The sequence below is a fragment of the Agelaius phoeniceus genome, chromosome 3, assembly GCF_051311805.1.
Source record: "Agelaius phoeniceus isolate bAgePho1 chromosome 3, bAgePho1.hap1, whole genome shotgun sequence".
NCBI classification, from domain to species: domain Eukaryota; kingdom Metazoa; phylum Chordata; class Aves; order Passeriformes; family Icteridae; genus Agelaius; species Agelaius phoeniceus.
In genome coordinates this window covers 67,307,766-67,324,478 of record NC_135267.1, presented here as the reverse complement: position 1 = coordinate 67,324,478, position 16,713 = coordinate 67,307,766, and the positions used below count along the sequence as shown (strand labels likewise).

At 38.5% G+C, this 16,713-nt stretch overlaps 1 protein-coding gene across 5 annotated transcripts in view; it reads right to left on the bottom strand.

Annotated features, from left to right (window-relative positions):
* The window catches only part of GRM1 (glutamate metabotropic receptor 1), a 187,322-nt gene that overhangs the window by 68,711 nt on the left and 101,898 nt on the right, over positions 1-16,713 (bottom strand). For all 5 annotated transcript variants that reach the window (XM_077175522.1, XM_077175523.1, XM_077175525.1 and 2 more), the window contains exon 4: positions 3,913-4,148. In XM_077175522.1, coding sequence (XP_077031637.1) covers positions 3,913-4,148 — 236 coding nt within the window. The remainder of the gene's footprint in view (positions 1-3,912; positions 4,149-16,713) is intronic.

The following is a 16,713-nucleotide window of genomic DNA, read 5'->3' as shown; positions in this document are numbered from 1 at the left end:
CAAGTGGGAAAAGTAAGTTGTTTAATTTTTGCAAGAAGGGATGATCTAAATGAGCAGTAACTGCAATAGTCTTGATGGATTTCTTCTCTTCCCAAGAATTTTTGCTACTATTACTTAGTTCTAGTAATCCAGATGAGCTATTGTGAAATTGTGGTAAACTGTTAGGCATCCTACAGCCTTCACGGAGTAGAGCACCCTCAGACTTGCTTCTTTCCAATGGCGCTTAGAGCAGATATACTTTTTTTTCTTTTCCCCAAAATATGCATGTGCACTCAGGGCTCAGTGCAATATGAGAATTTCTGAAGAACAACATCAGTCTTCTCAGAGACTGAATGAGGGAATTCCAGCAGTAATTCCTGTCATCAGAGAAGGGAGATTTCTAGGAACTAGCTTTCCCTTGCTTCATAGGGAGTATGCAATCCTGAGCTAATGCTGACTCAACAGTAATAGGGTGTGAGAAATTGCAGATGCAGCAGCTGTAATTGCTCGAGGAGAAGTCCTTGCCTATCCATGAATGATAAAAATTGAACCTCACATGCCAGTGGCAATTTTCAATAAATTACTCAGTAAACTGATTATATTGTATGCGAGTAAATTATAATGGGCAGGCAGTAACTGAAAAATCTCAACAGATACAAACTTTGCTATTAATCTCTTTTTCAAAACATAGGTTGAAATATTGTGAATATATTTTAATAAGGTATTCAAAGAACAAAACCGTCTTTTCTATTTTTTTTCTTGCTTCTGTCTGCTCCTAGGAAACCCCTTGCTGTGTAAATACAATTACACTATGCTTGCCTATCACAAGAACTTTTGCACATAGTTCTTTTTTTCATGATATAGTTTCCTGAGATGTTAGCTCACTAGACATGGAAAACAAACTTGAGCAGTATTGCCTTCGATAATTGCTGTCTGTGTTAAAGTATGGGTGTGTTTTGTTCTGAGTAAGGACTAACAGAGCACTTCTGTAATACAAAAGAGGTCATGACCCAGAGATAGTCAGAACACCTGTTAATAATGTGCATGGACTCCTGGGACCACAGGGGACTTAACTTTTTCCATGATGCATGGCCCTACATTCCTTTTCATAGGAATATTGAGGTTGGAGAAAAAGCTCTTAGATATACTGGAGATAAGGTGCTTGATACCAGTACTGGTTACTGATTGTTTTCCTAGGGTGATATAGGAGTGGCAGCAGTACTTAAATTTGTAGTACCACAAAAATTCACATCATCTATTGGCACTTTTAATGGGTTTCAAATAATAGTGCTTATTGTTTATTGAGCACTATATTGAAGGATTTTCTCCTTCAAATTTGTGTACATAGATACTTTGTGAAGGAGGAGAGAGGCAAGAGACTCTTTTTTTTTTTAACAGAGAGTTTGTGAAAAGTCCTGCCTCCAAATCTGTGAGAGATGAAGAAGGCGGTTTCTTGGCACTGTCATACTAGACCTCCTTGGAGATAGTGCCTCCACCAAACAGCTTTTAAGCTGCTAGTATTTAAAGTGACATTCTTAACCTTCCAGAAATGTCAGATAAAGATATGTTCACAGAAAGCTTTGGTGGTGCCAGACAGTCAGCAGTCAGATCTGTGTAGTTAAGTAAAAATAAGTATTGTATTGCCCACAGATTTGCTGGGGACATGGAGATCTCTTGATTCTGTAGGTATGTCATTACTGGGAAAGATACATTGTGATGCTTCCCTTTGGTGACTTGAGACATTTACGGATTATTTTAGTTGTGTGTGATAAGCCTGAGGGTTGTCTGTGGTACACGACCAAATTTAAGAGCTGATTGCTTTTCAGCAAAGCCTAAGAAGTATCGCATATTTTGAGGTTTCATGCAAAAATTGACAGCTTTCTAGAGGAGAGAAAGATATCTGAATGCCTGACTTGACACTATTAACTGTCAGAGTCTACCAATGTAGATAAATGATTTTGTGTTTCACTAGTATTGTCAGAATTTAGTGGTCCCTGACACCTTGAGAACCCAGAACACTGGGCAGGCATGTGATGATACCTCTTCAGAACTCCTCCAATGTCCAGAGACTTCAAACCTGGGATATCCTGAAAAGTTTGGAGTAAGACATTTTCTTAATAAAATTGCCTCCACTACTTTTCTTCCATGATATTCTTTTCTTTTTTTTTGGCTTAAGTACAATTTTAGGGTCTACAGCAATCACTGTCTGAAAGCTCACCTATGCATACTGTGCAGAAATACCCCACGCTCATCATTTTGAAGTCACCATGTGGGGAGTTCCTTTGCTTTTGATCCACCAGATAAAAGGTGACTTTTATCACCTTTTAGTGATATCAAGTTTTTAGTTTCATAACCAAAGAGAGGCTGGATTACAAACTACCCATGTTTATAACAGCTGCTGAGATGTCTTGAAATGGAACCTTTGTTCATCAGCATGAAATTTATTTGTGAAAATGGAATGAACAAAACCATGCAATTTTAAATTTCTTTTCTTACAAAAGAAGTCTGTGCATTTGCACTGTGCATAAATCACTCAACTCTCCTTAGCAATTTTTGCCCCTGTTGGCCTATATCAACTTCTTTGTCTGAGTTGAAGCATTTCTAAAGCAGACTAAATATTTACACAAAAAAAAAAAAAAAATCAACATTTTGTAAAGACTAAAGTTAGTAACTCATTGAGGAAAAATTATCACTATAAACTCAATATGGATTTAGCCTGTCTGGCCTGCTATTAGTCCCTCAGCGCCCAGACAGGCCAGCCTGGCTACCAGTCAGCACATCAGGCCTATTTAAAGTCAGTTGGTGACGTGCCTCAATGGTGAATAGAACAGGGGAGAAACAAAAGGTACTGTGGAAGTCCTTATTAGGAAGTATTTCTGATGGAAAAGGGAAGAACTAGAAACTATGGGAATGCAGCTCAGAGAGCATGAGACCAACTGAAATTTCTGCTGGGCGATACAGGAGGTCAAAATGTAAAGAATATGAAAGAAATGGATGAAAAGTAAGGCTACATTAGTTTTCTTTCTAAGGAAATAACTTCCTTACCATCAAGTATATATTTTCGACTACAAATTAAATATTTGCAAACTACAAACAAAATATTTGCAAGAATAATTCAGGAAATATTTCATCAAAATGTAATTATCTCTCACTTAATTTACTAATAAATTTAATCTTACTGAAATATTTTAGCTCATTTTCTCAGATTCTGAACGGAAGAGAAAAATTATCTATGCAGAGGCACACTTCTCTTGCTATGAGGTAAGACTTACTTCCATGTGTAAAACATGTTTTTTATGTGAATGCTATATAGTAGAAACAAACTGTGTATGTTTTAATAGGTTAAAAAGAAAAAAAAAGGTAAAGCAGATGACCGGACAAATTTAAAATTAATAAATTTTCTCTAAAATTGGTTTTCTGCTGTAATATTTTCTGTGAATTTCCTGCTTCCTCAGTTATCAGAAAAGCTGCTTTTGAGGAAAGAAAGTATAAATTTGTTCATATTTTTGTTGAAATTTCATGTCTCTATTTTTTACAAGCCATATTACAGACTTGGGCACTCAGACTTAGCATAGCCCTAAAACATAAAATGGTAGCAAGTCGCTCTATAACAGAGCAGAACTAAATTGAGAGAAGGCTGTGCAACAAGCACCAGATATACTCCCACCAGAGCTGGGATTATTATCTGTACAATTTGAGGTCACCATCTTTCTTTTCACAAATTAAACAAAAAAAAAAACCAAACCCCCAACAACAAACATTTAATGAAAAACCAACCAACCAACCAACCAAAAAAAACAACCTCAAAAAACCAAACAAAAAGCCAATAAAACAACAAGAAGAAAAACCCAAACCAAGATCCAAGGAAATTTTTTTTGCCAGAGCACAGATTCAAAAACTGGAAAAAAATATTTGAAATGTTTGACAAGTTACCAGTGCAATTCTTCTGGAAGTTGAGATTCTCTAGCGGGTGCCCTGGGATGCGGCACTGGAATCTGTGCTGCCAGAACTCAGGAAACCAGGGGTTGCGGGTGTTGGTGTCCAGCCGCAGCTTCAGGTAGTAATCATCGAATGCCAGCACCTCAGGAGACTGCAGCTTGATAGTGATGCCTCCATTTGCTTCGGGTTCATAGCCTTCAATGACCTCATCTCTGTCTGCCCAGCCGTCACTGAAAAGAGGCAAAAAGCCGCTTATTACACAAAGACAGAAAGCTGGTTTTGGAAAAGCTACCAGCCAAAGGCAGGCCGGCACCCTTGGAAGGAAGTGATTAATGGGGAATCTAAAGATGAAAAATCCAGGCAGAGAAAGCAGAGTGATAGCGACTTGTAATGAACAGTCTGACTGATTTCGTGCAGAGTCCTCATTAACTCATCCAGAATAATGAGGTTTTATCCTTGTCCTTCTGGAAAGGTTATTTAGGCATAGCTTGTGCTGTGATATCCCTGTGACTGAAGAGATTCTGCCTAATTTCTGCTGTCCTGTAAGAGGTGGAAACTGAGAAAATTATTGTTGTTGAAAAGGAAAACAAGCTAGAATCCTGGATTTTTTTTTCAAAATAGACCTCAGCATGCATGGATCATACAGGTGGAAGAGCAATTCAAATAAAACATGACATGAGAATTGCATTCTGTTGGAAGAGAATGAAGTAAGACTACTTGACCAAAACAGAAAGAAAACCAAATGCTATCCTCCCACTGCATGGGATTTGTGATAAAATGCCTTTTTTTTTCCCCCACATCCTTCTTCTTTTTGTTTTTTTTTTTTTTTAATATTTTCTTTTTTATTAAGAAAAATGGCTTTCTGCTTTACTTCCCTGTTTTTCATATATGAGATGCTTTTTAAAACCTGAAGATAAAGCTCTTTCTTGACAACATTATTTCATGGAAAGTCTATCTTAACAGGTTTGAATAAAGTCCATTGGGCTTAGCATCTGAGCTTCAGTTTAGTTCTTTAGTTTTTTTCTCTCCTTCTTTAAGTGCCCATTGATTTAGTGTCATTCTGCAGTTCTTATTAGCATCCCCTAAGAACAGTGCTTTTACAGTCTAATTTAAGTGCAAATATAAGTCTGACATTGCTTAATCTTAAAATGCTGGGCATGTAATGAGAGAAATAGATTATTCTGGCACCTCAGATCCAGGTCTATTGCATTCAGAATCAAATCAGCTGCACTGCTTCTGTGAATAGCAGACAGATGAAGCACTTCCAGTAGGAAAGAGCTCAAGAGAAAAAATGCAATTCACCACTGAGAGAAGTCTCAGATTCACCCAAAAGAGAGTTGCATCCTGAATTCCAGACAGACTGAAAGAACGTCTTTGTTAGAAGCCTTTTACACACAGCCTTTAGAAGAGTGTTGTGGTGCAGACCATTACCAGTTGAGGGCATTTATGAGACACTCAGCACAGGTGTGCCTGGATTGCCACAAAAGAAAATATAGATGATTTGAAGTAGCAAGCTCTGTCACAGTCCTGGTCAAACAGTTGTAAAGTGACTGTGTACTGGACATATGTGAGCTTTTGGTCCTCAGCCACCAGACTAAACAGCTGCATGGTTTAGTTGGCATTCACATTAACTGCTGCATTTCTGCTCTAAGCACCCAGAAAGGAAATGGCAATTTTCCATGAAAATACAGGAAAACCCATGTAGTAAATTCTTTCCACATCTGAAACACAACACATGCCTCTATTATGGAAGTTATTTGAGACATGCGGCATCTGGCAGTGCAGAGTAATCAATGCATTCCTTTCAACCTAGTCTCAGTATCTCAAAATCTATATTTTGAGATGGCACTCCGTGGCATCTTCGAGGCAGGATTTCTCCTCTGTTTCCCCCTTTGCCAAGGCCTTGCAGTAGAACCACCCAAAATTTCTGAGTTTACAAACTGCTGACAAATACCTTCATACAGCATGAGATACACGTGTGTGCCTGTTGCATTTCAAACACATTATAAAAGCAAAGAGCTGGGGGAGATGCAGGGTGTGGGTCACAGGAGGGAGACAGAGATTTTGGAAGTGTCCCAAAGGGACTCTCTCTGTCAAGCTGAACCTGTCAGAAGCTGCTGGTCACTTCTTCCCACAGCCTGAGGTGCAGGTTACTCAGTGTCTTGTACCAATACAGCCCAAGTGACACCCACCTGGCTCAGCCTTGGCCTGACAGCTGCACTTGAATTGCCTCAGGGGTGCACAGAGTTAAAAACCTACCATTTGTCCATCCCTGCTCCCTGCCCCAGCAGACTGCCTGAAATTCTGGAGAGGGAAAGATGCCATGGTTCAGCTTCTCTGCATCACCCTACTCTCCACTTGTCCATATGCTGAGGACAAACAATAAAATGTACCATGCTCCCCTGACTACTTCATGACAGACCATGGTCTAGGTGATCCTAGTCTAGATAACCTATACAAAGGTAAAACCAAGAAAATTAACTTTCTGTATTTCACATAATTCAAGATGGAAATTTTCACCAGAGAGGAGAAAAAGGCACAATACTTATTTTTTTCTTATGTGGGGGAAAAGTAAGAAAGAGATCACTCTTACAGTATGAGTAATTAGCTCCTAATTACTTAATTAACTCACTATTTGTCACAATGTTTTTGGCTTTCAACAGTAGACTCAAGCAGAAACATTAGCAAGACATAGGAATTAAGTAAATTGAGCCGTTTTTTACAAGACCTTGTTGAAATGAGGTAGTTTTGCTACTGCTTGGATTCCTACCAGCCAAAAAATAGCTATTTATTTTCCTCTCCCCTTCCCCACTATGTTTAGCTTGGAAAATGGCCACATAAATTCTGAAGACAAAATGGAGCAAATCTCCCAAACAAGAGAAAGTGTATTTTGAGTTCTCTGAGGGCAGCTCATTGAAAAGTTCCCCTAAACTGGAACACAGATTGTCACCTAATGTTTCTTTGTCTCTTTCTGGCTCCAAATATTTTTTATTCTCTTTTCAACTTCCTCAAATTGTTAAATCTGTCTGCTAAGTCTCATCCTCAGTAAAATGTGAAGAAAAATCATTGGAATCAGAGAAAAAATGGTTCATGGGTATTGAAGTTCATATGGGAGCTTAGTTCTACTTTCAGTAAAATCAAGGAAGCAAAGAAGAATCCTCTGGTTTCTTAGGGGATCCATGCCATCCTGGCAGCTGCAGGCTGACTGAGGTGAAATTTGCTCGAAGTGGGATGTGCAGCCCTCCCTGCAGCTGTGGGAGGATTATTAGAGATCCAAGATCCCGTTATAACACCTTTCTGGATTCCTTTTTGCTGTTTATACACATTTTAAAAAGATTGTCTGGAAGCACTGCACCCCTGGCGTCATATGAATAAATGGATAGTGGTCTAGAAGGTAGTGGGGAAAGAAATTATATTTTTTTTGCTTGGTGACAGCATGATACTGATGGTCAGATGACAGTGACAGAATCACAAGACCAATAGTTGAGTAGTTGAGTCAACAAAAAAAATGAAATTTCATTTTAAATAGGAAGCACATACTATTCTTTTGTTGTCAGAACAAGTACATTCCACCTACTATCCTCCTTTCATCCTGCTGAATAGCAAGTAGCACTACACATAGCACTTTGTGCTAGCCTGTTTTTCTGTGCCTTTGCTACAGATTTCAGGAGGTGGCCCAATATCCATTACCCAAACTGCCATCCCTGGTAAGTGTCCATGTGTGTGACAATCTAGCCTTGAAAGGTGCTGGGTGCCTTGTGCAACTGTTGATCTGAAGCACTGTGAGGGAGTTTCAAGAGTGATGACAGAAACAGTGAGGGAGGGAAAAGCATGTGGGTGTCAAACTAGCAACCTCTTTTTGCTCTTAGGAGAGAAAGAACAGCTTTTGTTGTGGTTTTCTGGTGTTCATCACAGTAAAAACGGTCACTGATACTCTGCAAGCTGCTCTTGGTCCAAGTCCCAGTCTGGTGGCTGACATTAATAATACCAAATCCAAATTTCAATGTTCACTCACAAACAAAAATCAGGTGGAAAGGGAAAAAGCTCAAAGCTACCCCAGAGGATCAGAAGTCCTAGTTACCACTAGCACTGGTGAGATTTGAAGAAAGAAAGCTTTTTTTTTTTCCAATCAGTTTACTGTTCTGTTAATATGTGACAATGGACATTACTGAATTGTGGCTTAAGCATCTTAGCCTCTCTATATTTTCTGAACTGCAGTCACATATATTCTTGTGACTGAAACACTGGGAGAAATGGAATGGATTTCCAATTTCCTCTCCTCTTCCAAACATGAATACTGTCAGCTGCTTTTCACAAGGGCTGATGAGACAACCAGCAATCAGCCTTTCTATTTTCATCTCTTCAGGGCTTAACTCTTAAGTGATGCAGCAGCAGCTCTTCTCTGCTTCTCAGCACAGTGCTCAGAGAGTTACTCATCCAGATGCTTTTTCCAAACAGGAAAACCCACAAAAGTAAACACACTGTTTATGAGGACTGCTTTCCCTGTGATTATTGTTGAGTTAGCATCCTTTCACAGGTAAAGAAAATTAAACGCATTTGTTAGTCACGGATACTGACTGGCAATTTGATCCCTGCACCCTTGAATTGTTTGATCTGACTGACCAAAGCTATAGAGGACAATTGATTTAGAGTCCTCTGACTGGAGAGCTGCAACTCCCTTTTGAATTAGCTGAGGTTATGTTTTCTTAAGAAGTTTTTTTCATTATGAGATATTTTCTTTCTCTATGGACAAGTTATAAAAGAGAAGAAATTAAGAGCAGGAAGCCCTTTTAAATGCTAAATGAATTATTTCTGCAATAATCCTTCTGCCTACAGCAGATATTCTTGTCATTATAAAACCAAATAAGTCAATCATATTAACACGATTTCTATCTCTTTAGTTTCAAGTATTCAACCTTCACAGCAGCTCCCTGCAGTTATCCCATTCAAACAGGGTGGCAGGGAACTACGTGACCGTAACTGTCACACAAAAGGCTCAGAATCTACATTAGTGCCTTGCCTCCTTTCCACAAAACTAAAGTCCATGGCAGTACACCTCCCCTGTCATGTTGATATATGTCCCTGCAGAGCCCAGGGCTGAGTGCCTTCTTGCCACACTCTCAAGGTCGCCAGCTGGCCTGCTGTTCTGTCAAACCTCTATTGCATTTAAGTATGAGGACAGCACCACTCAGAGAATTCAACATTCAATCAAGTGCCAAGACATTTTGTTGATATGTTAATAGCTGTATTTTTAAAAACAAATCTTATATGCTGGCTTATATACATATGTTTTTAAAAGGCTGGACATTTTCATTGCAAATACTTTTTGCAAAACCATTCTTCTGTGGTGTAGTCAGACACTTTTTTAGGGGCTCAGACACTGCTTACGTAGAGGTATTTCAAAATGCTACAAAACCCAAAATAGTGCTAAGGAGCATTTAAATAATTTGTTATTTGATTCTGGCAAATACCAGTGGTCTCAATTTCTAGAGCTGGTCAGACATGGAAGCCTGCAAATTTCACTTTCTCATTTTACAGAAGTCTTTTCTGACAACATCCCACTGGAAAAGTCTGCACACATTCTCCTGTCTGCATGCAAGCATTGTATAACTCCTTTTCTTTACTGGCAGAATGGATGGAAACAGAGCTCAGCATAAGGCCAACCCAAAAAGTAGCAGTGTGGCAAGTGGAATAATTTCATAGGAAAAAGAAAAAAAAACAGTGTTGCCACTTGCTATGATCACAGGTGGTAGAATCAGGCCCAGAGTTACTCATGAACAGCTCTGTAGCTGACTGCTCAGCTGCCTTCTTCTGGAATAGATTTTTTTTTAAAAGAATCCTTTATTTCACCAGCCTGATGCAAAGAAAAAACACAACTACCTTATTGTGAAGGACGATGAGCCTATTTTCTGGCAATAGGAGCACTACCAAAGATACTCAGTGTCTGTGTAAAACATGCCTTAAACAGAAGATGCCATGTAAAGGAAATTGAGACTGTCCAATACTCACAAGTCAGCAACTCAGAAAGTGACTTTCCTCCTTAGGCATGTGCATTGTCAGTCAATCCCAGCAGTCAGCAATGTCAGCTAAAGGGTGCTGATCATTATTGCTAATGAGTATTGTTGCAAACATGAGAAACAAAAGGTCATTTTTTGCACTTACTCATTTGGCTAATTCACCAGAATGACACACTTGCATTGAAGAGTGTGAGACCGTTCTTTAGTTGCCAACCAGGAATTTTTTAAAAAGCATAGTTTTACTTTCACCTGTGTTATAATCCTAGCAATACTAGGAAATTAACCCCATGGCTACAGATAAGCCTGTATGTCACTGCTGACAACAGCAGGCTGTGTATAGTCGGTCTGTAACCTGAGCCCTGCTGGCAACTGACTGACCTCCTCAAAACCAGAAGAATCAAGTTCACTAAATTTTCTCAGCTGAAAGGAAGACAAATAAGTGATAACATACAATCATAGAATAGCTTGTATTGTAAGGGACCTTAAAAGTCATCTAGTTCCAGCCCTCCTGCCATGGGCAGGGACACCTTTCACTAGACTAGGTTATTCAAAGCCACGTCCAGTCTAGCCTGAAAGATTTTGAGGAATAGGGTATCCCCAGGTTCTCTGGGAAACCTGTTTCAGTGTTTCACCACTTTCACAATAAATAACTTACTCCTAATATCCTATCTAAACCCACCCTTTTTCAGTTTAAAACCAATCCTGCCTGTCCTATCACTACAAGCCCTTGTAAAAATTTTCTCTACATTTTCTTGCAGGCCCTCTTTAGGTGCTAAAAGGGGCAATAGGCTCTGTAGTCTTCTCCAGGTTTAATAACTCTCAACCCGTCTTCACAGGGGTGGAGCTCCATCCCTCTGATCATCTTGGTGGCCTCCTCTGAACTTGCTTCAACAGGCCCAAAACCTTCTGGGTCCCCAGAGGTGGACACAGTACTCCAGGTGAGGTCTCACAAAAGCAGAAAGCTGGAAAAGTCTCCTATGATGTAGGCCTCAATATAGTCCAGTAGTTTGGCTCCTGCATGTAGAGATGGAAATAGGTAGGAGTCATCACCTTCCCTAGCTCCCTGTCTTTCTCAACCAGTGTCATACTTTGGGATTCATATCTGTTTCCTTTTTCCACAAACTCTGCTGGGGTCAAATGTATCCTGAATTCCAGCCTTTAGATTTCTCCAGTTTGCTCACCTCCATAGATCACTCTTGACTAAAGTGAGCTGAAAGCATGGGAATATCAGTTCTGCACACTAGAAGCATAAGAAGAAAAGCACTGAAGCTCCTTCTGGGAAAGCTTTAGAAAGCAAAAAGTAATCAGAAGACTGCTGCCTTGATGTCATGCATACATAAAAGAAGGTACAAGAGGAGCATTTGGTGCCAGACTGCACAGATTTTAGACTGAGACTGGAGAGCATGTCAAGGATCAGAATGACTGAAGAAGAGACCAGTATGATTTACCAGTTAACCCTGCTCCATTTGAGACAGCTCTGTGTACCCATTATGGTTTCAATTCTAATGTCCTACAGGAGGCGCTATTTCTTGAGAGAAATTGATATAAGAAATTTTAAAAGTTTAAAAGTAATTCCAAGGCCATTTCCTGGAAGTGATTTGCCACATTTCTTAGTAAAATTTCTGTCCTTGTCAGGTTCTGCTTTGTGACATTGCACACAACAGTTTTCACTTCCCATTCATCATTACTGAAAGCTCACAGTCAGAGTAGCACATTAGTTATTATATTTCACACAAACAAAAAATGTTGGTAGGGCTTGAATCTTTTATTTAATCAATGAGATTTTTTTTTTTTGAATGAATGACACTCTGTAAAGAACCTAAAGTTGGTAAATGATAGTTCACAATGTTTCAAATTATCATTCACTTTCATGTGAATGTTCAAAGTTTTTGCACTGCTCATTTAAGAATGTAGATTATAACCTTGTGGACCATGATGGATTGTATTTTGCAAATATGTATTTACAAAGGTTTTAATTATCATATGTTGTGAATATATTTGCATGCAATTTGCATAATGTAATTTCACTGCCTATCATGCAGGCACTATCTTGGAGAGTCTTTACTGTAAAGACTCTTGATACGTTTGGCATTTTTAAATGTAGTTGCTGCTTTTATGCAGGAAAGGTTTTACTGTTCTCAAGGGTGCACAATGCCGTATATCTTGGAAAATCAGCAACCATTCATGCATTCCCTAAGGCAACGGCTGATTTTTCAAAAGGGATGCACATGCTTTCACCACAGACTGACAAGTGGATTAAATCCTTGCTCTGCATGTTTGAAATTCATAACATGAGGCATCACTAAAGCATGGTATCTTTTCCAAATGGAAGCATGTGTGTAGAGAAAACTATCTAATTTTAAACAAACACGCACAAATTGGAAACTTTAATCTTAGCATCGTGCCTCATCTAAGGTGCTCCTGGGCTTCAATATCACAGAAATACAGAACCACAGAATAAGCTGAATTGGAAGGGACCCACAAGAGTCATCAAAGTCCAACTCCTGATCCTTCACAGGACACCCCAAGAGTCACACCATGTGTCTGAGAGCATTGTCCAAACACTTGAATTCTGTCAGTCTGGTGCTGTGACCACTTCACCCAGAAAGTGTTTGGGCACGCACTGGAACAGGTGCCCCAGGGAAGAATCTTTTCCTGGTATCCAACCTAAACCTCCCCTGACAGAACTTCAGTCACATCCAGTGAAATCCAAGATTTTTATCATCTTATTAATACACATAAATGTAAAAACAGATTTTTTTTGTGCATCTCTGTACCAGTTCCTGGTGATTTTTTGCATCCCCTTGCTGCTGCTTTGCTTTGATATATGTGCAAGAATACTCCACCAAAAAATGAACATGGATAGTAAGGATATGATGGTCATTCCTGCTATAAAGAGCCCAACTGTAATCCCTTTTCAGGATGGATAATTAGGAAGAAATATTCCTGCTGGTTCTTCCAACCAGCCTGAAAGTTAGAGACTGAAGTCTTTTCTGTGCAACCATGTAAAGGCATCAAAGGGAATGGAATCATTCGTGCCTCTACTCTGGCCAGCTACAGTCTTGGGGCTGGATCCGAAGGACTGGAAAAAGAGAGAACATATGGAGGGGGACAGACTGGAAATACATGGAAATAACAGACTGGAAATACATGGAAATATATGTGTATATATATATAAATACAGGAAAGTGATCAGGTAAACACAAGTCCCTCTTTGCTCCATGTCACTCCATCAGATCTTGCTGGGTGCTTGAATATTAATTTTTTGCACTTTTGAAAATACTAAATCATAGATGTCTTCCCTAACCACAAGCATAAAAAGTGGAAGCATAGTTCCTTTCTTCCCTCCTTGCTTTGTTTTTTCTTGCCAAGGAACAGGAAAATAGAGAAACATCTTAGAATCCCATTTCCATACAAATCATACTTTCAAAATAGCATGAATTGCAGCCTTCAGATCTCTCCATGATAGCTGTTTACTTTCACAGGATAAAAATCCAAATTTTCCGTTTAGGGTTTATGTTTTTAGCTGATTCCCTCAAGCCATCACTTACTGTAACCATCTCATATTACAAGAGTTAAGAGAAATACACAGAATTTATAGGCCTTTTCTCAATATAAATCAAATTTCAAATATGAAGACCTAAAGAGTACATCACATATCTTACATTAGCTTCCTCCATGGTTGGCATGTAAACTATTTTTCATAGCTGCACAAGGTTTCTGGAATGCCTTTTCCACACTCATTCTTTGTTTAGGAATTGCTTTTTTCTTTGCTAGCCCTTTAATGAAGCTGTGTCTGCAGAGGACCTGGCAGCTGTCAGTGAGAGCCCATTATCCATTCGTACCAACATGTACTAAAGTGGACTTTGAAAATCAGATTGAATAAAATGAAGAACAAAAGAAGTATGATTGAACCCATGATAAAAATCACAAAACCCATGAAGATATTAATCAAAGTTATCACATCTCCCTAAATGACTGTTTTTACCAAAACTATTTTAAATTTATCTTCATCTTCCATTCTCTCTTTTTCACATTCTGTGCATAATTGAACATCCAGATTACTATGAATGTTTATGAATAATGTAATCTCCACTCAAATATTTATGAGTCATTCATTTGAAATAACATATTGATATGGGAAATATCAAATTCATATTATGCTAGTGAGTCTCCTAAGCACCTAAACCATTCCAGTGAGAGAATCAAGTAATACTTTAAGGCTTGAATAAATAAATGCAGAATAAATAAAATTATTATACTTCAATAACCTACTAGCACAGCATTGTATTGTGTCAGTAAAGAAAAGCTCATGAACTGCTAGGAGACCAAGAAACCAATGAATTATTTGAATAATTAATTCACCTGAAAATTAACCAATTGTTTAATGAACAATTGCTGAACATTAAACCTGTGTAATAGCTTGAATTTCTTTTATAATACACTTTGTTCAGACAATTCTATTATATTTGACCTGAAGCAAATGTTACAGAGCATTTAAAAATGTAGAAAAATATTGTTGATTTACCTTTCTGCAATTACTGATGTCTTAAAGTTGTAAGTGTCTATTCCTGTATCTATACACTTATGAAATAAGAAATTTAAGAACACTTCTATGCTTGTCTAACCAAATTTAGTTCAATACTGCCTGGCTAACCTCTATGCCTTAGAGTCCCTGCTGCAGCAAGCAGAGCTAGAGTAGGACAGTAGCAGTCTTTTAGGCACTTAGGTCCCACATATCCAGTCCCTATTAAAACCAAAAAGGTTCTAAATATAACTGGAAATTATCAGATATCTTTCTCAGAGGAACCACTGAAACATGACATCTTGTTTAAATGCACTTATTAAAGACTAGATCACAAGTTTATCATTCAGATTGTTCAAGTGGTATTCCTTCCATGTGTTGTGCTGGTATCACTTGGAAAGCTAAGGTTGCAGATACTCACTGACATTAGGAAAAGGTTCACACAGGCTCCTGCTAGCATGCAGAAGGATGTTATAATATATCCCACAGTAACCTCATTTTGTAGCATGTGGGACATGGAATAGCCATAGTGAGGTGCATATTTAAAAGCTGAGTTTGCATGCAGCAATACCTGCCTACCCTCCTGACTATCTAGGGATAGGAAAAGGTGGCTATTAAAGCATTTGCTTTAAAAAAAAAAAAAAAAAAATTAATATGCAGACTTACTCAAGTGTAAATGTAAGTGAAGATCCACTAAAAGTGATGGGTTTCATTTTAAGTTATGCTAATCAGAAATTTATATTGAAGATTTTATTTAAAAATATTTAAAACCTACTTATTGGCTATAAGGATTAATGAAAATCATGAACAGCTGTATATTTAGAAAGAGTAGAATGATTTGCCAAAATCTTGCTCACACTAGATGTATCTGTACTTTAACATGCTTAAAACTACAGGAGTAAGAGAGTTTCATATATTTTTTATATGGCCAAGCCAAAGTGAAATTAAGTAAATGTACTTTGAGGAAACTACTGACATTTCATTAGACTAAATAAAATACAGAAATGCATCAAAGTCACATCTGAGAAGGCCTCCATTCTTCAAAGTGCCTAATTTACCCAATCACCAAATTAATGCACAATATAATCAGATTCATTTCAAAATGGACAAAACAAATATCAATTCTTGTTAGTTCTGTACTGGAGATTGAGAAAGCTTTTTTTTTCCTTCTAAATCCCAAGTTGTATGTGAGTGAATTGGAAGATTTCTTCAGGGCAATATGTCTGGATATCTTTTCTGATATCAGATATTTTCCTGGTGGAAACTTGTCTCAATGACCATCTGTCCCAAAAAAGATGGAGGTTTCGCTTCTTATGTAGAAGCTATGTATGTTTGTACTCTTTATTTATGCAGTCATGGAATAATTTATGTTGAAAGAGATCCCTGGAGATCTTATAGCTTGGGAAGATCTACGGTCCATGCAATATCCCTTTAAGTAATTTGTCTCATTCCTGTCATTTTCTTTGGATCATTAGAGTCATGTAACTTGGGAGACAACAAATGTGCTACTATAAATTAAGTTTTACACTTTTACTTACGAAGATAAAGCTTCTTTTGTATTTCATTAATCTATTGACCCCTAGTAATCAAAGTGTTCCTAGGATCAAATTCTATTAATTAGTGATGATGTTACAACTTAGTAACGGAAAACTGAAGCAACCTTCTTAAAAATAGTACCTGACTTTGTCTGGCTTTTGAACAAAGGTGCAACTGTGAAAGATTAACCTGACTTTCCTCCTACAAGATACAATGAGAGCTCTTTCCTCTTCCTTTCATGAATCTAGCCAGAGAAGAAGAATGTGCATGGAGCAACAGAAAACACGTACTTGTCGGCTGCTTCATGCAGTATTGGAATATGCAAAGAAAATCTGAAAGGCAATGTGCAGAAACTTCTCTCGAGTAAAAAGGCTGCATTTATGGACAAGGAAAAGTGTGAGAGTAAAAGCCAAATGGAATCAAGTAAAGGCTACTGTCAGGATGGCATGGGCCAGCTGCTCCTTGAGGGCTGGGGAGATGGGAGCTGAGGGGGAGCCCTAGGCAGGGCCATGCCAGCCAGGGCTCAGTCCAGCTGTGCCAAGGCCAGGAGAGCCAGGGACACCCAGGTGCCGTGGCCAGGTTCAGCATCCATTCGGCTTTCACCCTTTTGAATGATTTTTAAAATCTCTTAAATAGAGATAGGAAACAATGCCTGCTTAATGTTTCTGTCCCACAAGTACAACTGCTACAATCATCACAAACATGCAACATGTCCAG